Source organism: Hyperolius riggenbachi, chromosome 1 (assembly GCF_040937935.1).
Source record: "Hyperolius riggenbachi isolate aHypRig1 chromosome 1, aHypRig1.pri, whole genome shotgun sequence".
NCBI classification, from domain to species: Eukaryota; Metazoa; Chordata; class Amphibia; order Anura; family Hyperoliidae; genus Hyperolius; species Hyperolius riggenbachi.
This window is the reverse complement of record NC_090646.1, coordinates 407,554,615-407,582,521: the sequence shown is the minus strand read 5'-3', so window position 1 is coordinate 407,582,521 and position 27,907 is coordinate 407,554,615. Positions and strand designations below refer to the sequence as shown.

The window sequence follows — 27,907 nt, the reverse complement described above, 5'->3', positions numbered from 1 at the left end:
CAGGGTGTTTAACTCAGCATGGTTCTCGCCACATCCAAGGGAGCGGTATTTCCCGTCCTCATACCGCTTGCGGTAAGATTTATGAATTGACATTTTGTTACATTTTTTACGATAATCACCGCACAAGGCGGTGATTTATTGCTCTGCTCGGTAATGTCAGCTTTTCATGCGGAAAGAGCCTTTATGAATGGAGATTTTGCTAAGTGTTCGGTAAAGTCAGCTGTTTTCAGCATTTCCGCATGAGGAAATGCTTTATGAATGATACCCTATAGCCTCAATTCACTAAGCTTTATCAAACACTTTATCAAACGTTTGATAATTTACCTCATGGGTAAAATCTAATTTTGAATTCACTAAGGTGTTATAGATCTATTGAGCGGTTTATTGATAAAACATTTGATAACTATATAACACCTTAGTGAATTCAAAATTAGATTTTACCCATGAGGTAAATTATCAAACGTTTGATAAAGTGTTTGATAAAGTTTAGTGAATTGAGGCCTACAGTATGTAGGGCTGGTTCTCACCACCAGCGTTTTTTAAGTGCTAGTGATTTGAAAAGCTCTTGCCAATGCTGGGCTATGGGTGATTTTTATAAAATCACATTGCTCAAGTGTGAACACACACATAGCATTACATTAGCAAGAGTTTTTAAAATCACAAGCACTTAAAAAAGTGTTTGCCGTTTGAACCTGCTCTTACATACATTCAGGTTGTTGAACTATGAAAAAATTATTTTCTTCTGTAGCATTATACTGTATATACCGTATGTGTGTGTGATATATATATTCATCACTCTTGAAATCAAAACACAATGCAAAAAGACCAATTGCTTTTAGTCACAGTAAGTACCTGAAAAAGATATATGAAAAATGACTAATCATAGACAGATATAACCAGTATAGGTGTGCAATGTAATTAGTTATATGCAGGGATTCCTTTTTCCCTCTGTACTTTTTTTTTTTTTTTTTACAATAAAATACTGTGAAAGAAACACTAATGGGAGCATACAGGTTAAACTGTACATGAATAAACAATATTTTCTCTTTTGCTTATTGGCCCTGCCCTTTGAGCTCCACAAATGCTATATTAGTTATTAGCCTGATTGAGTGAATTAATGGCTTTTTTTATTGAACATAATGAGTATAACACAAGGGGATTGTTGTAGTATTTCTCTTCTCTTAGCTGCAGACCATAAGCTTCTGCTCCTCTATTGGTCACTCAAATTTGTTCCATTGCTTGGTTATTTAAAGAGGAACTCCAGTGAAAATAAATGTAATCAAAAATGATTCATTTTTACAATAATTATGTATAAATGATTTAGTCAGTGTTTGCCCATTGTAAAATCTTTCCTCTCCCTGATTTACATTCTGACATTTATCACATGGTGACATTTTTACTGCTGGCAGGTGATGTAGCTGCTGCTTGCTTTTTTGGCAGTTGGAAGCAGCTGTAAACAGCTATTTCCCACAATGCAACAAGGTTCACAGACAGGAAACTGCCGGGACCATGGTGCTCAGAGTTTATTGTGGGAGGGGTTTCACCACAATATCAGCCATACAGAGCCCCCTGATGATCCGTTTGTGAAAAGGAATAGATTCCTCATGTAAAAGGGGGTATCAGCTAATGATTGGGATGAAATTCAATTCTTGGTCACGGTTTCTCTTTAAAGAGGAACTCCAGTGAAAATAATGTAATAAAAAAAGTGCTTCATTTTTACAATAATTATGTATACATGATTTAGTCAGTGTTTGCTCATTGTAAAATCTTTCCTCTCCCAGATTCACATTCTGACATGTATTACATGGTGACATTTTTACTGTGGGCAGGTTATGTAGCTGTTTCTAGCTGTTCTGGCTTTAACAGACAGCTGTAAACAGCCATTTCCTGTCTGTGAACATTGTTACATTGTGGCAGTTTGCCCAGAGTACCGCGGTACCAGAGCCTCTTGTGGGAGGGGTTTTAGCACAAAATCAGTCATACAGAGCCCCCTGATGGTCTGTTTGTGAAATGCAATAGATTTGTCATGTAAAAGGGGGTATCAGCTACTGATTGGGATAAAGTTAAATTCTTGGTCGGAGTTTCTCTGTAAGCAAACTCTGTTTGCTCTGTCCTTTTATTAAAATCTAAGTCTCACTCGGACAACTACTTGCAAAACACAAATACATAATCTGTGTAATATCTTACCTGCTATTTTTTTTAATTCCCTTCAACAAATCCTATGATTTAGATAAACTGGCATAAAAACCCATTCAGCATATCAAATTGTTAGTTATTCTGCCCCTGAACAACTCAATGTATAAAACAGCTTTCCCAGACTGGTAGATCAGCAGATAAGCTATGCGTCAACACTTTGCTCCTTCTCTCCAGAAAATAAGCTATACCAGTGTTCCTCAACCCTGTCCTCAATGCCCACCAACAGTGCATGTTTTGTGGAAATCAACAAAGGTGGTTAATCCTCTCTGCTGAGACACTAATTACCTCACCTGTGCATGTTTGTGGTTTACTGCACAACATGTTCTGTTGGTGGGCCTTGAGGATAGGATTGGGGAACTCTGAGCTACACTGAATCTACATTTATGGTGGCTGAAATAGTCATTTTTGGACCAGTTTGATGTGTGTATAGACATCCTGTTTTTTGAGCTCATCAAAACACTGGCTCTAATGCAATTTCTTTGTCCTCAGGATTTGCATGAAAACTCCAATTCCTCCCCTCTATATAGGCCAGCACATCCTGAGCCAAGTGAGCATTCACTGTTACTAACACAATGTCAGATGTACTAATAATTATGGCCATAAAAACTCTGTACAGGGCCTAAGAACACTGTTATGCTCCTTTCATGTATCTGTGTTTTGTACTATGTACAGTGCTACGGAAGACTTTGACGCTATATAAATAAAATAATAATGCTATAAAATATGACTGGCTCGCAATGCCGTCCTTGCCCATCACAGACTCTCCATGTGGGCTTGGAATCTCTGCTTGTCCTACAGGCTCAAGTTAGCCACACACGAAACAATAAAATTATCCGATTTTACGGCAATTTACGGTCTGACTTTCCCATGGCTGGCTGCAGTTGCTAGACTCCCTGATTGGCTGTTGCTACTACTTAAGCGAGGATGGCGCACTTGTTAGTTGCCAGTGATAGTGTTAAGTCATTAGGGCTAGCTGCTGGGCTTCCCTTGCTGTTGCCTCCTAATATTTACTTACCTGATACCTTGTCTGAACCTTTGTCTGTACGTACACTGACTATTCTATTGACTGCTGCCTGGACCAACTCTTGCCTGCCTGACCACTCTTTATCTACTCCTGTTCTTGTCTGACATATGTGCATTACACCTGGCTTGCTGACTTTGAGATTACCTACGATTATAAATGAATGTTATTTGATATCTATGTGCAACTCAGAACTGTGTAATGCTAGGTACACACCATACAATTTTCTGGCGGATTTACCTGCCAGATGGATTATTTCCAACATGTCCGATCTGAATTTTGATTGATTTTTTGATCATTTTTTTTAACTGATTTTCATAGAACTGAACAAAAAACGATCAGAAAAATGAGTAAAAATGGATCAAAAAATCTATTGAAATTTAGATCAGACATGTTGGAAATAATCGATCGGGCAGGTAAATCTGCCAGAAAATTGTATGGTGTGTACATAGCATAACTATACTTGCCTTAATCGTCGTTTAGTGGGATCTGGAGGTACCATTGCCTTATGGCCTTCAGTCCCTACACCTAGCGCATTAAAGGAAACAACAGCCGTTTCAATAAAAAACAGTTGTACTTACCTGGGGCTTCCTCCAGCCCCGGCAGCCAATGTGTCCCTCGTCGCAGCCCCGCTCCTAGGCATTGTCCTGGGGTCCCTTTCCTAGTGGCCAGCGACCTGGCGAGGTCAGCAGCTTCTGCGTCTGGGCGAGAGGCCACGTGCTGGTGCCCCTGTGGCCAGGATCGTTCTGCACAGGCGCAGTTCTTCTGCGCCTGCGAAGAATGCTCCCGGGGCATGGTACCGTGAGCGCGGGGCCGCTCACCCAGGCACAGAAGCTGCCAACCTCACCAGGTCACCGGCTGTTACGGAGGGGACCCCAGGACAACGGCTGGGAGCAGGGCTGCGACGAGGGACACATTGGGCTTGATTCACAAAGCGGTGCTAATCCAGTTAGCACGCCTAAAGACTTTTGAGCGTGAATCAACATTGCACTAAGTAGGTTAGCACCACTTTGAGATAAAAACTCACGCGCAAAGTTTTGCGCGCAAAACGTCGCATAGGGTTTAATGGCGTTGTGCGCGTAAAACTTTGCGCGCGAGTTTATTTTATCACGCCTAAACTAAGTTTAGGCGTGATAATGGGCTTTTCACCAGCGTGCTAACAATTAGCACGGCTTTGTGAATCAAGCCCATTGGCTGCCAAGGGCTGGAGGAAGCCCCAGGTAAGTAGATCTGTTTTTTATTGAAAGGCCTGATGTTTCCTTTAAGGCCTTCACCGTACTTGTCTCCCGTTCAAGAAGGGACACGCCAAACAAACAAAAGATTGTGCAGGTAGATTGGGGCACAGGGACTGATATAAGGTGGTGGATCTACTATTCCTTACACTAATAAAGACAAAATCAGGTACTATCTAACAATGTGTATTTAACAGTTATGTATTAAGTACATATGGAGTTTATTACTTTATACAGTATTTGCTTTCAGTTCCACTTTCGAGACATTTTGTAGATATTCCAAAGCATTGATAAGTTGCAACATGGAATTTCATACTGTTTGCTAAGCCACACAGGAATCTTTTTTTAAAGAGACACTGTAACATCAAAAACCTCCCCTGGGGGGTACTCACCTCGGGTGGGGAAAGCCTCGGGATCCTAATGAGGCTTCCCACGCTGTCCTCTGTCCCACGGGGGTCTTGCTGTAGCCCTCCGAACAGCCGGCGACAGACCCGACTGTCAATTCAATATTTACCTTTGCTGGCTCCAGCGGGGGCGCTGTGGCTGATTTCGGCTCTGAAGTAGACGGAAATACCCGATCTCAGTCGGGTCCGCTCTACTGCGCAGGCGCTGGAGACTTGCGCCTGCGCAGTAGAGCAGACCCGATGGCGATCGGGTATTTTCCGCCTACTTCGGAGCCGACAGCCGTCAGAGCGCCTGCGCAGGAGTCGGGAAGGTAAATATTGACGTCACCGCTGTACGGAGGGCTGCAGCGAGACCCCTGAGGGCCGGAGGACGGCGTGGGAAGCCTCATTAGGATCCTGAGGGGATGTTTTGACGTTACAGATTCTCTTTAAGCTGTAATATTTTATCATGTATATTGCACCTCCCTAAAATAGGTAACTAATACTTTCCTTAAAGCGGAATAAAACCCTGCATTTCAACTTTGCTCTAAAACATTATTTACAGTATATTATATGCAACCAGCATTTTTTTTTTTACTAGACCAGCATTGGAAGGGTTACACAGGGCTTTAAAGTTCCTGGAGATTTCTGCAGACGCATCCGAAGCTGAAATAGATACATTTTGTTTACATAAATGTATCTAAGTGTTGAATGTGACTCATCTCTCTGACTGAGAAGGAGCTTGGAGGACAGCCAAAGAGTGTGTAACATTTATCAATAGATACATGTAACTAAATAGAATGTATCTATCTGAACTTCTGCATATCTCTCCACAAACTTTAAACCTCTGTGTGTAACCCTTCCAATGCTGGTCTAGTAAAAAAAATGCTTTTTGCATATAATATGCTGTAAATAATATTTTAGAGCAAAGTTGAAATGCAGGGTTATATTCCGCTTTAAATGCATGTTGTGTATACAATTTACATGGTCGTAACAACATCAATTTTTTCTCACCTTTTCAAACCTCATTTTTTCATGAAACAAAAGTGGGAACACAGCAGGTAGGCATCTGGTTTCTTTGCACTGTCCCAAAAGGTATACATTCAGAAAAATGTCATTTTTGTCTGGCAAGAAAACGCCAGGACAAGTGACCTAGAAAAGAAATAAATTTCATTATATTATTTTTCTACTCAGTATGCATATACGGTAGTAATTAAATCTTTATGCATAATGTGTGAAACAGATTATTAAACTTACAGCATGGACCTGAAGTTCCACAACCACTTTCAAAGGCATGTTTAGGAAAATGATGTCACGAAGCTTCAGCTGATTGCATACATTAAGCCATTACCATTCAGGTAACTTTATGTCTGCAATTGAAAAAAATATGGCACAAGATTATGGAGTTGTAAAAAAGAAAGTATGAGAAACAGCAGAAATGAAGTTGAAACTCCATTGTCATTCAGTAGTAAAATAGTACTATGCCTGGCACCCACTAGCAGGACTTTGCGGCAGATCGAAACCGCCAGTGATTTCCAAAATCATGGAAGTTGCGATTCTGACCACGATTCCCAGAGTGATCATGATTAGACTCTGCAGCCATTGATGTGATCGCTCCAAAAAAGCTGGAAGAAGCAATTTGTAATTGTGGATTACCCCATCAGGATGTATTGGTACGGTAAAGGACTTTTCAGATCGCTGACAAAAGACGAGCTGCAAAATAGCTCCCAGTGGGTTTCAGGCTAGGGCCATTAGTAGACACTTGAGGGCTGGTGCCCACATTATTGTTTTATTTTTTAACCCTTCCATGCAGCAGCCAGACATCTGAGATATTAGTAAAAAAAATATTTAGTGGCAGTACTGGAGGGAATAAGGTGGTCCATTGCTGGTGACTGTACTACAACACACACACTCCACAGCAGCATTGTCTTATCCAATGGAAAGTTATATAACTACCTAATCACAAAATGTAACAGGTCACAAGGATGTTATTATCATAGATTGCTTAGAGAGCTGAAAGAGACACTGTAACAACATACAACAGAATGCACTGCATTATACAAGATACCCAATTTTACATGCATTATTCTGGTTTCAGCATCAGAAACACTTCTTAAATGTATATATTGCTGTATATATTTGTATGAAACCCCGCCCTCCCAGTGATGTTTAGCCTAGGCTGTTTAGTTATGCAGCCTTCTGCCCCAGAGACCAGGGCCCATATGCAATTCACTTTTTCACCTGAGTTTTCTTCCAGGAGATAATTTTACATCTTCGATTTCTAATAACTTTTTAGCACTTTGCAACTGAAAAAGTACAAAAAAGTACTATCAAAATTATTTTGAGTATTTATTTGCTTGTTGGTGGTTTAAAATGCATATTATTGACAAGTTTGAAAATGTCACCTAGGAGAAAACTCAGGTGAAAAAGTGAATTGCATATGGGCCCAGGTGTTGTTTGTGCTCACTTCTGAACACATGACAAAAAAACATTACGCAAAGCTGCACCTGCCAGCAGAAAAGATGTTGCCAGCTGTGATACATTTCTGAATGTAAATCAGGAAGAGGAAAGATTTTATAGTGGACAAACATTGACTAGTTTAGAAATGAATATTGTCAGCAAGCGTTTTAGGCCCGGTTCACACTTGCGGTGGCCCTCCGGAATCGCCGTGCCGGAGCCGCACCGCCTGCAGAACGGACGGAACGGACGCACGGCATAGCAATTAAAGCCTATGCGTCCGTTCACATGGGTCCGTTCTGCAGAACCGGAGCCGGACCGGATCCGGGCCGGATCCGGACTCCGGCCTCCGTTCCAAAATGCGCTATTTTTTCATCCGGCCCCTCCGGCAGCCGTATCCAGGGCGGAGCCGGACTGCACCATCCGGCCAATACAAACAAATGGGAACCGGAGGCCGCACAACACACTGGCTGAGAAATCCGGATGTTCTACCCCACTTCCTATGCGGATTTTTGCGGCGATATTGGCTGGGGACACATGGGCAAGCATTTTGGAGTGGAGCAGCACGAGCTGGAGGTGTTGGCAGGATGTTGGCAGCATGTCGGAGGTGGAGGTGAGTGCTAACAGCAGAGGGCCTGATTCCACAGGTCCCCCTTCTGCTGACCTCCCAGACCCCAACATTTTTTTTTTTTTTACGTTAACTTTGCCAAACGGATCCGGATCGCATCCTGATTACTACCTGATGCAACCTGACCGGATCCGGATCGGATCCGGATCAGAACCGTACGGTTCCGATCCGGATCCGGTCCGGATCCGGTCAGGTCATCCGGTCCGTTTGGCAAACAACCGCTAATGTGAACCGGGCCTAAGGTTGGCACTACAAAAAAGTAAAACATAGCTCTTTATTTAAACATCATTAAAATGACATTAAGTCCATATGAAAGTAGAAAAAGTAATGGATATATAATTATATAGACTTCGTGTCATTTTAATGACGTTTAAATAAAGAGCTATATTTTACTTTTTTGTGGTGCCGGCCTTATTTGATTGCCTACTGATTGGTCTCTTGGTACTGAGACCTTAGGCTTGGGGGCACTACTACTCCTTTTGCTTGAGTGCTCCACCACCTTCCTTTTTGCATAAATTAATTTTGTAACATATGACATTTTACTCAGGCCTCTTTCACGATGCGACATTAAAGTTGCACGTTAAACGAACATTTATCGCAGAATAACTCACTGCAATGAAAAATCAATGCCCCATTCACAGTGCACATGTTGCGTTGGTGACTAACGCTGCACGTTAAAGAGACTCCGTAACAAAAATTGCATCCTGTTTTTTATCATCCTACAAGTTCAAAAAGCTATTCTAATGTGTTCTGGCTTACTGCAGCACGTTCTACTATCACCATCCCTGTAATAAATCAATGTATCTTTCCCCTGTCAGACTTGTCAGCCTGTGTCTGGAAGGCTGCCAAGTTCTTCAGTGTTGTGGTTCTGCTATGAACTCCCCCTTCCAGGCCCCTGTATGCACACTGCCTGTATATTATTTAGGATTAGAGCAGCTTCTCTCTTCTCTCTTATCTTTTACAAGCTGAATAAATCATCCTCTGAGCTGGCTGGGCTTTCACATACTGAAGAATTACAGACAAGGGCAAAGCTGTTTGCAGGAAGAAACAAGCAGCCTGAAACTTCAGTGCATGAGAACAGGGGGAAAGAAACACACAAATGATCTCTTGAGATTCAAAAGGAAGGCTGTATACAGCCTGCTTGTGTATGGATGTATTTTCTATGTGTGGACATACTGTACATCAACCTACTTCCTGTTTTGGTGGCCATTTTGTTTGTTTATAAACAAACTTTTTAAAACTGTTTTTAACCACTTTTAATGCGGCGAGGAGCAGCGAAATTGTGTCAGAGGGTAATAGGAGATGTCCCCTAACGCACTGGTATGTTTACTTTTGTGCGATTTTAACAATACAGATTCTCTTTAAGTGAAAGTACTGCATGCAGTGCGTTATACACGTTATTAACTGCGTTGGGCTGTTTGCACATGCTCAGTAATGTCTTGGAAACATACTTTTCATTGCCTGTATGCTCTACTCTATGCAACCATAACGGGGCATTAAGTTGCATGGCGACTTTTTGGGGGGCATTGCGATGTAATTTGCATTGCGACTTTAACGTTGCATCAAAACGCAACGTCCTCCTGTGAAAGAGGCCTCAGTTGCATTCAGTAAAGTTCCTCTTGAAGGAAACTTGCATCCAGCATTGCTGTGTGCTCTGCATTTAACACAGAAACCCTAAGGTAGAAAATAATGTGTAAATTTAATTGTAGTAACTCTCTTCCCTAATAACCAAATTATGAAGTACAGTACATTTGCCCCACAATAAAACACACTATGATTTTTTCCCCTATGTAGATGTCTCTTATATTACATTGACAGCTTTGAGAAAGTTGTGAACTAGTCAAACTCCTCTTTGGGCATTCTCAGGAATTCCTTAAAGAGAAACCGTAACCAAGAATTTAGTTTCATCCCAAACACTAGCTGATAACGCTTTTATATGAGAAATATATTCCTTTTCACAAACGGATCATTGGGGGCTCTGTATGGCTGATATTGGGCTCTATTCTTAATCACACATGCGGTAATAGATTTTTTACCGCTATATTACCGCATGTGATAAATTCCGCATTTTTTCCACATTCACTAAAAATGTTCTGCATGTTTCCCGCATGCGGGAACAATGCGTAAAAAATTTTGGGAAACATGCGTAATTACATAGTAAACATGTGGAAACCATGCGGAAAAAAAGTTGCATAAAGAACCTTGTCCAAAAAAAAAAATTCAAAAAGTTCAGCAAACACAGCACTCAAGACTCCAGACTCCATTTAAATCAATGGGAAGCGAAATATATCACCAAGTACTAGTAGGTGATAAAAATTCGGTAGTTAAGTCAAAAATAAGGCGCCTCTTTTTTTTGTGAATTTTGATTTTTTGCAGAAACTACCGACTTTTGCGGACTTTTACCGCATTTTTTACGCATGCCGGTAATTAATGCGTAAAATTTTACGCATGCGGTAAATTTCATGTGTAAACATTTGTGAATGTCAAGATGAGTTTTTTTCAGTCGGGAGTTTACCGCAAGTGCATTTCCGCATGCGGAAAATGATTGAGAATAGAGCCCATTGTGGTGAAATCCCTCCCACAGGAAACTGTGAGGACCATGGTCGTGGCAGTTTCCTGTCTGTGAACCTCGTTGCATTGTGGAAAATAGCTGTTTACAACTGCCAAAAAAGCAAGCAGCAGCTACTTCCACTGACATCACCTGCCAGCAGTAAAAATGTCACCATGTGATAAATGTCAGAATGTAAATCAGGAAAAGGAAAGCATTTACAATGGGCAAACACTGACTAAATAATTTATACATAATTATTGTAAAAATTAAGCACTTTTTTTATTACATTATTTTCACTGGAGTTCCTCTTTAACCTCTTGCCGGCCGCATCACGCCGATGGGCGTGGACGCAGCGGCAGCCCCAGGACCGCCTAACGCTGACCGGCGTAAGGTCTTTGGGGCGTTGTTTGCGGGCCTCGCTCTGATGGCAGAGTTCCGCTCCGCCTTCAGTCTCCCAGCGGCGATCGCCGCTGGCAGATTGTTAGAATGCGAAACCGCCGTCTTTTATTGCTGTACAGCGCAGTGATCTGCAGTAGCACTGTACAGGGGACAGCCGTGTAACACGGCTGTCCCCTCCATTGGCTTAAGGGTGATCCGCTGTCATAGGCTGCCCATAACAGCCGATCACAGTGATAGACTGGTGGGGGGAGGGAGGACGACGACACAGGGAAAATAAAAAAAAATGCAGCATTTTATTTAAAATTAAAACAAATAAATATTTATATAAAAAAAAACATTGGGGAGCTCTGTTGGTGGGGAGAAAAGGGGGTGGGATTGACTTGTGTGCTGTGTTGTGCAGCCCTGCAGTGAGGCCTTCTTCTACGCTCCACCGTGCAGGTCATGTGGTTTTGCTGACGTAATCAGGACGGTAGTTGCCTGGACGTATCTTTTAAGACATAGCAAGTGGCATAGCTAAAGAGTTATAGAGCCGGGGTGCCCATTGAGTAGATCGCGATTTACCGGTAGATTGCAAAGGACATCATGGTAGATCCAGACCGAGCAACATTTTCCATTCTATATATACAATTGTGCTCCTAAAATTGTACATAGGTAGATCATTTTGACATTTATAGAAGGGTTTAGAAGTGTTTATTACCAGCACATGACCAATTAGGAGCTAATACTGCAGGTTGTGGGAGGGCCCCTCTGGCCCAAGGGCCATTGTGCGGCCAAAAACTCTGCATCCCCTATTGCTACACCACTGGACATAGCCTAAAAACTGTTAGAGCTGTCAGATGATTAATACCTACTGTACGTGACAGCTTACATAGGGAAAAAAATAATTTACAGTGCATTTTATTCTGGGACAGGTGTACATTATACATGTAAGTTACTCAATTATTTAAAAAATGTTTTGCAATAATGTTCCTTTTAATGTCATTTGACGAGACCATGACAGAAATGATGATCATACTCTGCATTATTTGATCCAGCCTTACCTGATGGAACTTTCCCTGGAACTGGCAAATATGACACATGCATTAATCTTCGGAGAATGAATACATAAATCAGTGGAACAAATGAATGAATGAATTAGTATATGAATGAATGACTACAAGAAGAATCGACAGATGGACGGACAAGCAGGTTACATACATCAGGAGGGCTCTGGATGGAGTATCTTCTGTTGCAGGAGCTGACAAGCCCCGCCGCTTCCTAGACTCCAGGGGGAAGCGTCTCGTCTCCATGGTTATTCAAACATTGCAGTTCATGAAAAGCTACTTTGTTTCATCATCATTGCGCGCATGTCACATCACGTTCTAGTCTGCGTCGCTTTTGTCGTGACGTTAGGACGGGAGGACGCCATCTTTGTAGTGGTAGAACGTTCGCCAGGCAGGAGCTGCTGTTGTTTGTGTTGTTACTTGCCGTGCGGAGTCGGACCGGAAGAGGAGTGGGCTGCACGTCCGGTGGTGTGTGTGTCTCTCTCTTCATGTTGTGTTCTTACCCCGGGTAAGTGTATGTGCCTAGTCAGAGGAATGCTTGTTTAGATAGCAGCCACTCCCATTATTCCTCACAGTGTTTTTGATCAAGTACATCTACAACTTTCCCCTTGAGATAGTGCCTTGATCATTTTGTAATTACTCATTATTGTGTGGTCAGAAGTAGCTACTTGGTTGGGATGTACACAATGTTAATAACCTAAGTCAGAATTAATTTACCAGGGTGGCTCTATACAGTAGAGAGCTTCAGTACATCTGTCAGTGATTAGTGATCATGCTTGCAAACAATAGTTTGTACTATACTACAAAATATAATAATAGTAAACGTATAATAGAAAATGGGATTCTGACATCACCAACCTTGTTAATGAGTAGAGGTTACACTATTAAAGTGAATTAGCAAGGAATGAACTGGAACTTTCCACATGGCTAATCAGACTTGGAAGCTATTGCTTACACGACAGGTTGCGCAATAAATCAAGCTGTCAATCTAACTTCTGAATCTGGTTAGCTCCTTGACCAGATCTAGTTCAGCAGCTACTAATTCCATTTCCCATGTTAAAAAGAAAAGCAAAGTGTTTCATTGACCTAAATGCTCATCTCTATTTATAAGCAGCTAGTCCTCTGGCTGCCATCCCAGAGCTTCAGTATTTAGCGTGTTACAATACATGGAATGACTATGCTGACCTGTTTGCTTGCCCTCACTCAGCAACTAATGAAGTTGAGACATCCAAGGAAATAGCAGCTGTTTATGTATCGGTCCACTGTGAAAATTTGCCAGCCTAAAACATTTTGTAATGAAAAGAAACCATAATAAATACAGTCTAAAGCAAGTCTTAAAGAATTGTCCAGTACTCAGCTCCCTCTCTTCCCCTGTATATTCAAGTAATAATAGTGCCACAAAAGAAGCACACTTTGCATCACTTGAATGTTTGCAAATTAGACAGAAACTTATATACATAGTATGCTAGATTAACATCAGGGTAAATTGCCCACCAAAGAGAATGGCTCATTTGCATTTATGGACACTTCTTCTTGATTCTAGGGCAGACAGAATGAGTTAAGCCTCCAGATTAAGGGACTGAAAGACATTGGCTCCTGACCAGCTCACATGAACTCTGCCGTCATAGAGATGGTAGAGTGGGTGGCCCAGGTTCCCAACGTGCGGGTATGTGTGGCGATTCATCGTTATCCGTCGGGATTCCGCCGTTTCTGTGGTCCTTAAAGCGGACCCAAACCAAACATTTTTTTAATTCAAAATATTTAGTTGCACCACTCTGACACATACAAAGATAAATAAACACTCCTTCAAGCCTATGAGCATTTCAGTGCATACTTTTCACCCTTCTCTTTTCATAACTAGGCTTACCGTATACAGGTGGCAGCCATTAGCAATTCCTCCATTGCCAGACACCACCTACTCCACCAGTTTGCCGGATTCTGTCCCTGGCAATATGAAAGGAAGAGAGGGGTTCCTCCAATAGATGTAAAATATTTTATATTTGTCATCATGCAGCTGAAAAAAAGCTACTATTTATTATTATAATTTAGAAAATAGATTTTATTTCTGAAATCTTGTATTTTTAATTTGGGTCCACTTTAAGGGGGCAGAGACCACTGGTACTTAAGTGGTTAAGATAAACAGGTTCTATCTTACAGTAGCAAAATCAAGACGCATAGGTTGTTCACTCTTTTGTCTGTAAGTTGTATGTGTCTATATATACATTTCTTTCCAGAGAAAACTGCAAGTGGCATGGATTTCCCTTGCTCGCAGCAGCAAGAGGGTGCCATGGGCTCTATGGCATGCCAGTGGAGCCTTGCAGAGGCACAACAGAAACTGAACAGTTTGGCACTTCATAATTCTGAGTCCATAGATCAAGAAAATGCCACCTCTCAGACCGAACTGTCAGAACTGCAGCGTAGGGAGGAAGAATGGAGACAGAAGGAAGCAGCTTTGCCACTGGGTGAGAACTGGGTGATGTCTTCTTCGGATGCCTTTAGTCAAGATGTTTTTAATAAGGTACTGTAATCTGTTGCTAAGTATGTCACCCTATGAAGCCAGCTATTAAAGAAATGGCATCAGTTAATCAAGGCAGGAACACCATAACTGTCAAGATCAGGTATTTCTTCAGGGTTTCATCGCAAGATAGAATGTAAATCTACCTACAGGTTATTTCAGTGTGAACTACAAAAAAAAAACAAAAAAAAAAAAAAACACCTGAAGGGAGATGGATATGAAGGTGTCCATATTTATTTCATTATAAACCATGCACATTGCCTGGCTGGCCTACTGATTCTTTGCCTCTAATACTATTATCCATAGACCTTGAACAAGCATGCAAATCAGATATTCACTTGTCACCAGGTTACTTGCACCAGTGGAGGTTGAATTGCTGGAACCAATGCCTGGAGTACGAGGGAATAGAATTTTCAAGAATTTTCAGAATCCGCACCGTCTAAAAGAACTTTTATTAGCAAAACTTTAAAACATCAGGGTAATACAATTAAAATGCACCTGCACCATACAAATGCACCATGCGGTCCTGGCACACTACTATCACTGCATTTTAATTGGATTACCCTGATGTTTTAAAGCAGGGCTGTGGAGTCGGTACAAAAATCTTCCGACTCCAACTCTGACTCCGACTCCTCAGTTTCTGAAACCACGACTCCGACTCCAACTCCAGGTACCCAAAATTGCTCAGACTCCGACTCCTTAGTCTAATACTTAACAGGGCTGTGGATTTTGTACAAAAATCATGTGACTCTGACTCCCGACTCCGACTCCTCAGTTTCTGAAACCACGACTCCAACTCCGGGTGCCCAAAATTGCTCCGGCTCCTCGACTCCAACTCTGACTCCACAGCCCTGTTTTAAAGTTTTGCAAATAAAAGTTCTTTTAAACGGTACAGATCCTGAAGTTTCTTGATGACTTACAATTACTGCATTTGCTGCATGCTTGTTTCAGATGGGTGCTTCAGACTCTACTGATGCATGAAAAAAATCTCTTAACCCTTCGCACTCTCACAAGCAAATGTTCAAACAAATGCATTCACAGATTCACTCATCCAGGCACCACTGTTATCTCTACAGCTAAGTTAAAAGCTGGGGTCTTAGTTCACAGAAGAATGCATTCTTATGCTTAGTCACCTATACTGCGCAGAAGTACCCAGGTAAACATAGGTGTCCTAACTCTGGCCCTGTAACATGCATAGTGCAGACATGCAAACATTCATTGCATCAAACCTATCAGAGATTAGGAGCACACATCCTGACGTCCTCTCCTGGGACAGATCGCGCATCTTACCAATCTAACAAGGGAGCTAACGTAATGTATCCATGCGCACCATGCACATTCACCAGCATAAGCTGTGTGCATGCTGACAAACACATACAGGGGAAGGAGGGAGTGCACTGAATTAGACCCTAGCCACAGGGGTCAGTAACAAGAAAAAAATGCATATATCCAGGCACATCGCCTCTAGTTCGGACATTAAATAAGTTATTAAGGAAAAGGAGGTGCTGAAGGGGGTGTGGCCAGAAAACAGCAAAAATCTATTAACCCTTTGCACTCTTGCATGCAAATGTTCAAACAAATGCATCACAGATTCACTCATCCAGGTACCACTGTTATCCCTACAGCTAAGTTAAAAGCCGGGGTCTTAGTTCACAGAAGAATGCATTCGTATGCTTAGTCACCTATACTGCGCAGAATTACCCAGGTAAACATAGATGTCCTAACTCTGGCCCTGTAACATGCATAGTGCAGACATACACCATAACTGTCAAGATCAGGTATTTCTTCAGGGTTTCATCGCAAGATAGAACATAAATCTACCTACAGGTTATTTCAGTGTGAACTACAAAAAAAAAACAAAAAAAAACCTGAAGAGAGATGGATATGAAGGTGTCCATATTTATTTCATTATAAACCATGCACATTACCTGGCTGGCCTACTGATTCTCTGCCTCTAATACTATTATCCATAGACCCTGAACAAGCATGCAAATCAGATGTTCACTTGTCACCAGGTTACTTGCACCAGTGGAGGTTGAATTGCTGGAACCAATGCCTGGAGTACGAGGGTATAGCATTTTCAAGTATTTTCAGAATCCGCACCGTCTAAAAGAACTTTTATTAGCAAAACTTTAAAACATCAGGGTAATATAATTAAAATGCACCATGCGGTCCTGGCACACTACTATCTCTGCATTTCAGTTGGATTACCCTGATGTTTTAAAGTTTTGCAAATAAGTTATTTTAGACGGTGCAGATCTTGAAATTTCTTGATGACTTACAATTCACTGCATTTGCTGCATGCTTGTTTCAGATGGGTGCTTCAGACTCTACTGATGCATGAAGATCAGTAGAAATGCCAGGCAACTGTTATTGTTTAACTACCTTAGGACCGCTCCATGCCCACAGGCGTCGCCGCGGCGGCAGCCCCAGGACCGCCTAACGCCAATTGGTGTCAAGTCCTGGGGCTGCACTTTGCAGATCGCGCGCATCTCCTGCTCGGGGGGCTCCCCCTCTTCGCCGCTCGGAAGACTGTTAGACGGCGTAACCGCCGTCTATTTACATGTACAGCGCTGCAATCGGCAGCAGCGCTGTACTGGGGACAGCCATGTGACACGGCTGTCCCCTCCATAGGCTGGACAGTGATCGGCTGTCATAGGCTGAAGCCTATGACAGCTGATCACTCTGATTGGCTGGCGGTGGGAGGGAGGGAGCAGGGGAGATCAAAAAAAAAAAGTGCATTGTTATAAAAAAACAAAGGAAATATTTATATAAAAAAAAAAAATAAACAAATGTGGAGCGATCAGACCCCACCAACAGGGAGCTCTGTTGGTGGGGGGAAAAGGGGGGGGGGATCACTCTTGTGCTGTGTTGTGCGGTCCTGCAGCTTGGCCTTAAAGCTGCAGTGGCCAATTAAGGAAAAAACAGGCTGGTCTTTAGGGGGGTTAAACACTGCGGTCCTCAAGTGGTTAAAAGGAAATGAATATGGCAATCTCCATCCAATTTCAGGTGTACTTTGAGTTGCTTAATTCTGGACCAGTAACTCTGGTCCAGAGACCTGATTTATGGGAGTTATCAAAGTCTCATTTAAGGCCTTTAGAGCTGAATACCTATAAAAGGCTGCCACGGGTGGTTTAAAACGAAGATGGGAATGCTATGGAGCTATTCTGTTTGAAAGTCTGATCATGATGGTAAAGTGCATCTTCTGCTTTTTATAATACTTGTAAAGATCAGAAATAGTTTCCAGGCTTCAGGAACAAACTTTATACAGTATAGTTTTGTACATACACTAGACTAGACTGACCTCAGCTTAGGTGGGGTTAAGACCACCTCTGCTGAGAATCTAGCGTGTTTACAGTGTCTCTTGACCTTCCATAGTGCCTCAGCGAGCCATCAGAGTGGCAGATTGTCTCAGCCGAGGGCTGTGTTCACCTACTCAACCTGCCTCCTCTGTGCTGCTCCATAGAAACAAAACGCATTGTTAGTAGAGAGGCTAGTGTTGTGTCTGTACAGGCTTGGCTGCACACTATCACCAGATAGACCGTGAACCGATCCCTGCTGGGGTACAATTCTTGTATGTGTGTACAAGGCTTTATTTCCTTCACATAGGTTTTACAGCTTTTTTTCATTGCAGACTTTATGCAACACCAGTTAGGAAATTGCTAAGCCTTTTTACTTTATAATTTCAAGGAACCACTTGACTGATCTTGCTGCTAGCAGAGGGGTGTAGTACTAGGAAATCTTGCCTTATTCTTCTGTTCATTTATACTGAATACAGGAATTGTTTGAGAATAGCTTATCCCTCTACTTTGCTAAGTTTTTCTTTTCACCCTGCAGAGCTTTATCAATCAAGCAAAAACCATGGAGGTTGAAGATCAATCAGTGTCATTTTTGCAGAGATATGAAGATAAGATTCGACATTTTGGTATGTTGATCCCTCGCTACTTATATTTATAAATAATGTGTACTTTTTTTTCACATTGCCATAAGCAAATTGATATGTATGGCTTAAAGGGAACCTGAAGTAAAATGAGATAAACATTTATAGTGAACCTTAAGGGAGCAAAATGTTGAGGCTACCATCTTTATTATCCAGTAAGCAATACCTCCCTTACAAACAATACTAGTTGCCCGACTTTTCTGCTAATGCTCTGCCTCTAAGTCACTGGCTCAGAACTAGCATGAAGATCAGATGTTTGGACTCTGGTCTGACTCCACTGGTTGCATGCTTGTTGCAGGTTTGTGACTCAAAAACAACTTGAGTCAAAAGCTCAACTTGGCAGCCAGGCAACTGGCATTATTTATAAAAGAATTACGATGGCAGCTTCTGTATTTCCCTCACTTTAGGTTCTCTTTAATGCCAAACTGATGAAAATGATTATCTAGCAGTGAGCATTATAGTGCAATTAGGCTGCTCATTTTGAAAAAAGGATTCTTAATCCTCACAATATCAAGAAAGGAACAGCGTCTAGTTCTAAGCAGGACAAAGACTGTACTTACAAGGGACCTTAAAGGGAACCTTAATTAAGTAAAAAAAATAATTGCCCATTTACTTACCTGGGGCTTCTTCCAGCAACCTGAAGTCCTCCTGGTCCCTCACCATAATCCCGCACTCCCCCATTCCTCCGCTGTACTTCTCTGCAGGCCCAGGCACTACACATGCACAGCCCTGGGTGCGTACCTCCTCTATCATACCTTGTGGCCGGGAGCATTCTGTGCATGAGGGATAGCAAGTTTTGCTTACTCTGCAAATGCAGAGCAGTCCCAAGTATGGGATAACGTTGGAGAAGGCAAGGGGCACGGGGGTGCGCATGAGTCGATCAGAGGTGTACTTTAGGGGAACCAAGTGCCGTGGATAGATGGCGAGGGACCAGGAATACTTCAGGGGGCTTTAAGAAGCCGCAGGTAAGGCAATTCTTAAAAAGCGCATAGTTGTGTCTCAGATTAATACAGGGTTGCAGGCTGGGTTGTGTTACAGAGGAGATAGTCAGATGTTCATGAATGCCAGACTGAAGAGGTAGGTTTTCAGTTTAGACTTAAATGCTTCCAGGGATGGAGCTGTCCTGATTGTGTGTGGCAGGGAGTTCCAAAGTGTAGGGGCAGCATGACAAAAGGCTCTCTCCAAAGGTTTTGAGGTGGACTCTGGGGGTGACCATGGTGTTACGTCCTTTTGATCTAAGATTGTGGGGGGTGTGATGCAGTTGCAACAAGTCCTTCAGGTATCCAGGGCCCAGATTGTGCAAGGATTTGAATGTCAGTAAGCCAATCTTAAACAGAATTCTCCATTTTATCGGTAGCCAGTGGAGTGAGCTCAGGGTTGGTGTTATGTGGCAATGGCGGGGTTGGCTCGTTAACAGCCTTGCGGCGGCATTCTGTACTAATTGCAGGCGGCGTAAGTCTTTCTTATGCAGGCCTGTGTAGAGGGCGTTGCAGTAGTCTAACCTTGATGTGACGAAGGCATGGACTAGGGTTGGAAGATCCTCTGAAGGAATTAGGTGTTTAATCTTTGCAATATTCCTTAGATGAAAGAAGGAATGTTTCACAACAGCTGAGATTTGATTCCTGAAGCTTAATTTCCCATCAATCAGTACTCCCAGGCTGCGCACACAGTCTGAGTTTTTCAGAGTAGGAGTAGGGTCGGTGATGCCAGGTTTGAATGACAAATATAGCTGGGTGTCATCAGCATAGCAATGATATGTTTTTGTATGATTTCTCCAAGTGGCAGCGTGTATATGGTGAAAAGTATAGGGGAAAATATTGCGCCCTGAGGTACACCATATTTTAGTGGTACAGGGTTGGAGAGGAAGGGCCCTAAGGCTACCCTTTGTGTTCTGCCAGCCAGGAAGGAGTTGAACCACTGGAGAACAATGCCATCTATGCCACAGTATTCTTGTAGCCTGTTGAGCAAGATTTCATTATCGACTGTGTCAAAAGCCGCTGAGAGGTCGAGCAAAATCAGGATGGAACATTGACCCTTGTCTCTTGCAATGAGCAGATCATTGCAAATCTGGGTTAGGGCTGTTTCACAGCTGTGATATTTCCTGAAGCCAGATTGAAGAGGGTCAAGGATGTTGTTTCTGAAGAGCCTGGCTTCAAGTTGGAGGTAGACAGCCTTTTCAATAACTTTTCCCAGACAGGGGAGGTTAGAGACAGGTCTGTAGCTGTTTAGAGCATCTGGGTCTAAGGATGGTTTCTTGAGTAGTGGCCTGATGATTGCTTCTTTCAGAGTAGAGGGAAACCACCCTTCTTGTAAGGAACCGTTGACTATTTTGTGGAATGCCGGTGTAAATAGTTCAGGGCATTTCAACATGAACTTAGTGGGGCCAGGGTCCAGATCGCAGGTAGTCTGGCGAAGGTTTGAGAGGATATCCAAGATGTCTTTTTCAGTGATTACCTTAAAATCAGACCATGGTGGTAGGCTATTTTCGCACCTGTTATAAGGCTCTGCATGGGTTTCTGGGGCTGTGAATTGAATGGCAGATCGTATGGAGGAGACTTTGTCTGAGAAGAAGTGGGCAAATTTCTCGCACAGTTCCTGTGAAGGTCTGATGCTAGATTTCCTGCAAGATGGATTGCAGAGACTGTCAACCGTGCGGAAGAGTTGGGCAGGTCTGTTGGCTGCATTTGCAATTTCGTGAGACAGGAATAAGGACTTCTTTTTGTTAATCGTCGTCTGATATTTTTTTCAGGTAAGCAGTTAGGGAAAGTTTGTCATCAGGGGACTGGTGTTTGCGCCACCTTCGTTCCAGTCTGCGTCCCTGTTTCTTTAGTTCCTTTATAGCAGGGGTCGGGAACCTATGGCTCGCGAGCCACATATGGCTCTTTTCAAGCCTGCATGTGGCTCTCCGGCTCGCTAAATCCCTGGTGACAGCGCAGCCAGGGAGACTGTGTCAAAATTTAAATTAGTGTGCCGCCGTCGCCGCCTCCTCCTCCTCCGTGTCCGGCCTCCATCCTCATTAGTCCGCCTCCTCCTAGATCTCCGCCTCCCCTCACATGGCCATGCTGTGCGCTGCCTCGGCCAACGTATTGTAAGTCCGCCCCCATGGTGACGCAGAGTGCGGAGACTGGTGTTGCAGCCAGTGATGAGGAAAGGCTGGAGCCCGCGCTGTGGAACTCTGCCACGCTGCCTGGCCTGGTGAGTGTGCTGTCTGTAACCTGCCCACCCAGCACCTCACCTGCTTTCTACCTCCCACCAAGCAATATCACCTGCCCACCCAGCACCTCTCCATCCCCCCCCCCCCCCCCCACGAGCAATATCTCCTGCCCACCCAGCACCTTACCATCCCCCCCAAGCAGCAATATCACCTGCCCTCCCAGCACCTCACCAGCCTCCCCACCCAACCTCCCAACCTGCCCACCCAGCACCTCACCTGCTTTCTACCCCCACCAAGCAATATCACCTGCCCACCCAGCACCTCTCCATCCTCCCCCACCCACCGAGCAATATCTCCTGCCCACCCAGCACCTTACCATTCCCCCACCAAGCAATATCACCTGCCCACCCAGCACCTCACCAGCCTCCCCCCCCCCCCCCCCACCAAGCAATATCACCTGCCCACCCAGCACCTCACCAGCCTCCCCTCACCCCACCAAGCAATATCACCTGCCACCCAGCACCTCACCTACCCTCCCCCCCCCACCAAGCAATATCACCCGCCACCCAGCACCTCACCTCCTGTCCCCCCCACCAAGCAATATCACCTGCCCACCCAGCAACTTGACCTACCTCTCCACACCCTGACCTGCCGCTCCCATCCTGACCAGCCTCCCCCCACCCTGCAACCTGACCTGCTGCTCCCATCCTGACCAGCCTCCCCCCACCCTGCAACCTGACCTGCTGCTCCCATCCTGACCAGCCTCTCCCACCCTGCAACATTGCCTGCCTGCCCCAACCCTGCAACCTGACCTGCTGCTCCCATCCTGACCAGTCTCCCCCAACCCTGCAACCTGACCTGCTGCTCCCAACCTGACCAGCCTCTCCCACCCTGCAACATTACCTGCTGCTCCCATCCTGACTTGCCTCTCCCACCCAGCATCCTGACCTGCCTTCCCCCACTTAGCACCCTAACCGGCCTTCCCCACTCTCCACCCTTCGCAATCTCCCCCCGCCCAGCACTCTGAAGAAGGGAATATATGTAATGGGGACTGCATAACAACATTATTAAAAAGAATTCAGACACATATTGTACTTTAAAGTGTTGGTTTTGCATAAAATGCACACATTTCCTTGTATTTAGTTTTAAACATTTTGTACGGCTCTCACGGAATTACATTTTAAAATATGTCGTGTTTATGGCTCTCTCGGCCAAAAAGGTTCCCTACCCCTGCTTTATAGAGAGTTGTCAAACCAGCGAGCATGATGTAATGGTGCGGAACGTTTAATCTTTAGGGGAGCTATGGCGTCAAAAGCGGCTGAGACATCGTGGTTATATTTAAGGACCATGGATTTAAGGCCTAAGTTGTGATCTTTAGTTGTTTTTTAGACGCACACCTGCAACATACATGCAGCCAGTGGAGTCAGACCAGAGTCCAAGCATGTTATATGTTTTCTTATTCTGGGCCAGTGACTTAAATTACACACACACACACACACACACACACACACACACACACACACACACACACACACACACACACACACACACACACACACACACACACACACACACACACACACACACACACACACACACACACACACACACACACACACACACACACACACACACACTTACTTTTCATTGGCCAACTTTACCACTCATACTGCATGGAGGTGGTAAAATGTCCAAGTCGTTGGCCAGTCAAAATTGTATGTGTACCAAGTTTCGGGGCAGAGCATCAGCACAGAAATCAGGCAACTAGTATGGTTTATATGGGAATTAAGATGGCAGGTTCCATAATCCTCTCACTTCAGGTTCCCTTTAAAGCAGACCTACCTGACTGTTGGCCAGCCAAGCTGATCTCCTGCCTCATTGCAGCACATGCAGGTGAATAACACTTGGGGCTTGATTCACAAAGCCTTGCAAACTGTTTAGCACGGGTGTGCTAAACAGTTAGCACGTGAAGTGCCGTTCGCGGACTTTTGCGCGCGCAAAAGTCCGCGAACGGCACTTCACGTGCTAACTGTTTAGCACACCCGTGCTAAACAGTTTGCAAGGCTTTGTGAATCAAGCCCATGGAGCTCTTGTATAAGAGGACCTGCTAGGGCTGTAGAATCAGTGCTTAGTTGGCAAACCGCAAAGCCTCATCATTAAAGGAGTACTATCGATTGAAACGACTTTTTTTTTTTTAATACTGTATATTAGTGTACACATTACCACTAGTGCTAGGGGCACTTTATTTATTCACCCAGGTCTCTCTCTCACTATCCCTGCTTAAAAATTCATTTCTCACACAGCTCATAGTAGTTTGGGTCACCCTGAGCTGCTTGGTTACTCTGCCACACAGCTCACAAATATATTTCACTGTGTCACTCACAGCATGCAGGAGACATGAGGAGAAATAGGCTGATCTGAGGTGGTAACAGGTAACTAAATGAGCTGTAATATTGCTGGAATATAACTAGCTATAAACAATAGTCTGTGTTTACACTCAGTCTGGCTGCTGCTTGAGGTGATTCACTCCAGGCTGCATCCACTTTACAAGCTGCTGAGAGGGGCAGACCACTGTTTACAATTAGCATTATTAGTATCTTTATCAGTCAAGAGAAGCAAAGATAATAAACACACATTGCTAGAATCTTTAACCCCTTACCACCATATCAATAAGATTCTTTCAGCAAGGTGATAATTAAACTATAAACTGAGGAGTTGATAGCAACTCCCCTGTGCAGACATGGGCTTAGCCCTCTGGGAGCCCTCAGCATATAGATACATTTGTATCAAACACTGACGGCCAAAACTGACGGAGGATTTTACAGCTGAGAGGAACAGCTGTGTGAGGAATCAAATTGCTCCTAGTACTTGTCCTAATGTGTGCTACAACATACAGCATTTAAAAATAAATGCATACATCGATAGTATTCCTTTAACCTATTTTTTTCAGACCTGCTCTGATCCAGAATTGCATCGTAGAAAGTGCATTTGAATAACATGGTTCATGATAACGCAGAGATGTGAACATGCCCATTCAATTGTATGGGCAGTGTGTTTAAATGCAGCTACAACATTTTGTGAACTCACCCTTAAGTTTTGGTGGGAAATTAACAGAATATTTTGTACTCCTTTTCAGGAATGCTCAGGCGATGGAATGACAGCCAATGTTTCCTGTCTGAAAATCCGGACCTAGTGTGTGAAGAAACTGCTAGATATCTTGCTCTGTGGTGCTACCACTTAGAAAGTGAACAGGTATAGCTGCAGGATCAATCTATGTTAAAATGTTGTGTGCTACCATTCTGTTTTGGTTGTTAATCATGGAAGAATGACCATTTATTGTATCCTAAGACATAACACCAAAAGTTGTTTAGGTGATACATTTAATAACTAACTGTACAAGATTTCTTTGCAAGCTTTCGAAACTTTAAGTTTCTTCTTCAGGCATGTTTCAGAACTGGATCAGAACCAATTCTGTTTTTTTGCAAGCTTTCAAAACGTAACGTTTGAAAGCTTGCAAAGAAATCTTGTACAGTTAGTCATTAAAGGTATCACCTAATCAACTTTTATTGTTAAGTCTTTGGATTATCTCCATGACTAATACCAGACCACACACAACTGGCATCTATTATAAGAGTGTGGAAAACGTAAAGGAAAATCACTGCAAGGGCAAATTTTTGTTTTCCAATGTTGTGAAGTTTTGCTGGGTTGAACAAAGTTTCTTACAGTCACTATTGTAGATATATGCAGCCTGTAATAATCAGCACGGCATTCATGCAAGCCCTGACCTGAGCTCATAATTTCCCCCTCCCCTTCCACCTACACTAACCAGTGAAGCTCTTCCTGGGGTCCGATTACCCCCTCTCCTGCAGAGAAAGCATCTCTTACCTCTTTTGGTTCCAGTGACGATCATGGCTCCCCTGTGGGAGCCAGCTCTGCATTGCCCAAGGCTTCCAAACATACCCAGACTCAAGCACACACTACGAATCTGCTTGTTTTTGAAACATTCGGGGATGCAAGAGCTTCCGAGGAGTGTTGAGGGCACATCATTTCAATGGGGTACAGTGGTGGACTAAAGTAACGGGTTAAGGACTGAGAAGGCTTTATGGGATCCATAGGCTTTCCCTCTACATAGGTGAATATCTATTTATTTATTTTTGTGGGTCACTTCAGGCTTGCTTTAAACCCCATTTCCAGACACATCTACATATTCTATCTAACTGCTTGGCTATCAGAGCTCTAACATTTTACCTTTGTTTGTAAAAAGCTTTGGGTCATGGTAGCACCCATATACGGCAATGTGAAAAAGCATTTGTTTTTTATCTATTTTGACATACTTGTCACACATGGTATGCTCTCTGGAGATGGTGAACCTCCCTGGTGTTCAATTTCCCCAGGATTTCTTTGCAAAAAGTGTTCTAATTCATTTTCAAAACCTTTTTTTCCTGTAAGTTGCCAAAATGTGTCAAGCAAGGGTCTAGTATACAGTGCAAGAGTATTGACGTGTATATTCGTCAATTCCGCCAGGGAGGTTAATGAGAAATAATTGTGCATCAAATGTAAGTTTTATGCAAATTGTATGTGGTTTGAATTAGGCCAATACACTTCCTGTGATTTCTAATTGACCCAATACTAAACTGCATACAATGAACATGCAAGTCAGAATAATTTGCATTTCAATGACAATCTGTGATATTAAAGTGTAATATCTGACAAAATTTGCCAACACCCACTAAAGTTAAGTCTCTTTACATCAGAAAAAGGAAGGTCCTTGCGAACTGATAACTAGGACATACTCGAATCGATTTATTTTTACTACTACAATTGTACAGTGCAGCCAAATGACACTGTCACTTATTGCTCCAGGGGCGTAGATATTCGTCTATGCAAGTTAATGAGAAGAAAATGGGTGGTGAAAATTACTCTGGTCCTGAACTGAGTTTACCAGTCTAACCAGCAGGTGGAGCACTTAGCATATCATATTTTCATACCACTTTTATTAATGGACCACTTTTGTGAGAAATTGTAAAAAATCCAAAATGCTTGTGTATGCATATGTATAAAATGTATATTTGTTTCTGAATACAGTCCACTATGTAGTTCTTTTCTATGTATTGCTTTTGTAAAGAATAAAGAAAATACTGATAACTCTTAATGAGGATTTGGACAAGTCCAAGTTCTGTCAGATTTTTTTCTAACTTCAAGTGAAGGCTACATAGGGAAAAAGAAATTTATAGTGCATTTTACTACAGAAATTTTACTACTGTGTAATTTTAATGTGTACACTTCATGCCATGCGCACCTGTACGTGCGCTTTAGCAGAATAGTTGGACCAATAAACACCTAAAGTGCACAAATAGGACGGTTATAAACATTCATTTTGCAGGAAGTGGTTACATGGTTCTTTTTTTATATATATATATATATATATATATATATATATATATATATATATATATATATATATATATATATATATATATATATATATATATATATATATATATATATATATTCTTCCTTTAAAGGGAACCTTAACTGAACGGGGGGTAAAGAGTTTCACTTACCTGGGGCTATTACCAGCCCCCTGCAGCAGTCCTGTGCCCTCTGAGCCGCTCTGGAATCCTCCGGTCCCCCGCTGTCACTTAGTTTCGTTTTTGACGACTCACTAGTCGGCCGGCCGCCATGCGTATTATTGGACGCATTCCCTACTGCAATTAGCGCTGTTGCGGACCGGAACGCGTACAAAAATACGCGTTGCCGCATATCTATGCATGCGGAATGCGGCAACGCGTATTTTTGTACGCATTGTGATCCGCAACAGCGCTAATTGCAGTAGGGAATGCGTCCAATAATACGCATGGCGGCCGGCCGACTGGTGAGTCGTCAAAAACGAAACTAAGTGACAGCGGGGGACCGGAGGATTCCAGAGCGGCTCCGAGGGCACAGGACTGCTGCAGGGGGCTGGTAATAGCCCCAGGTAAGTGAAACTCTTTACCCCCCGTTCAGTTAAGGTTCCCTTTAAAGTAAACCCTAGGTGAAAAAAAAATACCTTGGTGCTTCAAAGGCTCTTCAGACCCTCCCAGGCTGTTTCTTTCATCTGACATTCTCTCCATCTTGCCGCTGAATGCTCCGTTTGGAACATCGGTTGCCCGCCTTTTCTGTTCTCACACCCACATGGCTGTTTGTCTTTCCGAACTGAGTATGCCCAGGATGCTATTGGCCACAGCTGTGCGGGAGCAGATACACTGGGGCACGCTGAGTATACTGCGCATGCGCCAGGCTCCTACTGGACCCAGTCACAGGTAGGAACAGGCTATACAGTGGCAAGATAGATGGTAGGCCAGACAAATGATGTAGCCTGGAGGCGTCCAAAGAGTCTCTAGAATGC

The 27,907-nt window shown here is 43.2% G+C and overlaps 2 protein-coding genes across 7 annotated transcripts in view; one reads left to right on the top strand and one right to left on the bottom strand.

Annotated features, from left to right (window-relative positions):
• Positions 1-12,211, bottom strand: part of SPATA6L (spermatogenesis associated 6 like) — a 108,633-nt gene extending 96,422 nt beyond the window's left edge. Inside the window, exons 1-4 of one of the 5 annotated variants that reach the window (XM_068235622.1) lie at positions 12,065-12,211; positions 11,908-11,954; positions 6,090-6,202; positions 5,847-5,984 (exon numbers count right to left, since the gene is read on the bottom strand). In XM_068235622.1, the coding sequence (XP_068091723.1) occupies positions 5,847-5,984; positions 6,090-6,128 (177 nt within the window). In that variant the 5' untranslated portion in view covers positions 6,129-6,202; positions 11,908-11,954; positions 12,065-12,211. The remainder of the gene's footprint in view (positions 1-5,846; positions 5,985-6,089; positions 6,203-11,907; positions 11,955-12,064) is intronic. The other 4 variants (XM_068235633.1, XM_068235612.1, XM_068235643.1 and 1 more) reach the window with 4 other exon arrangements.
• CDC37L1 (cell division cycle 37 like 1, HSP90 cochaperone) overlaps positions 12,199-27,907 on the top strand; it is a 62,717-nt gene continuing 47,008 nt past the window's right edge. Inside the window, exons 1-4 of one of the 2 annotated variants that reach the window (XM_068235681.1) lie at positions 12,199-12,418; positions 14,145-14,428; positions 18,263-18,350; positions 24,656-24,771. In XM_068235681.1, coding sequence (XP_068091782.1) covers positions 12,214-12,418; positions 14,145-14,428; positions 18,263-18,350; positions 24,656-24,771 — 693 coding nt within the window. In that variant the 5' untranslated portion in view covers positions 12,199-12,213. Of the gene's footprint in view, positions 12,419-14,144; positions 14,429-18,262; positions 18,351-24,655; positions 24,772-27,907 lie in introns of those variants that run through there. The other variant, XM_068235690.1, reaches the window with a different exon arrangement.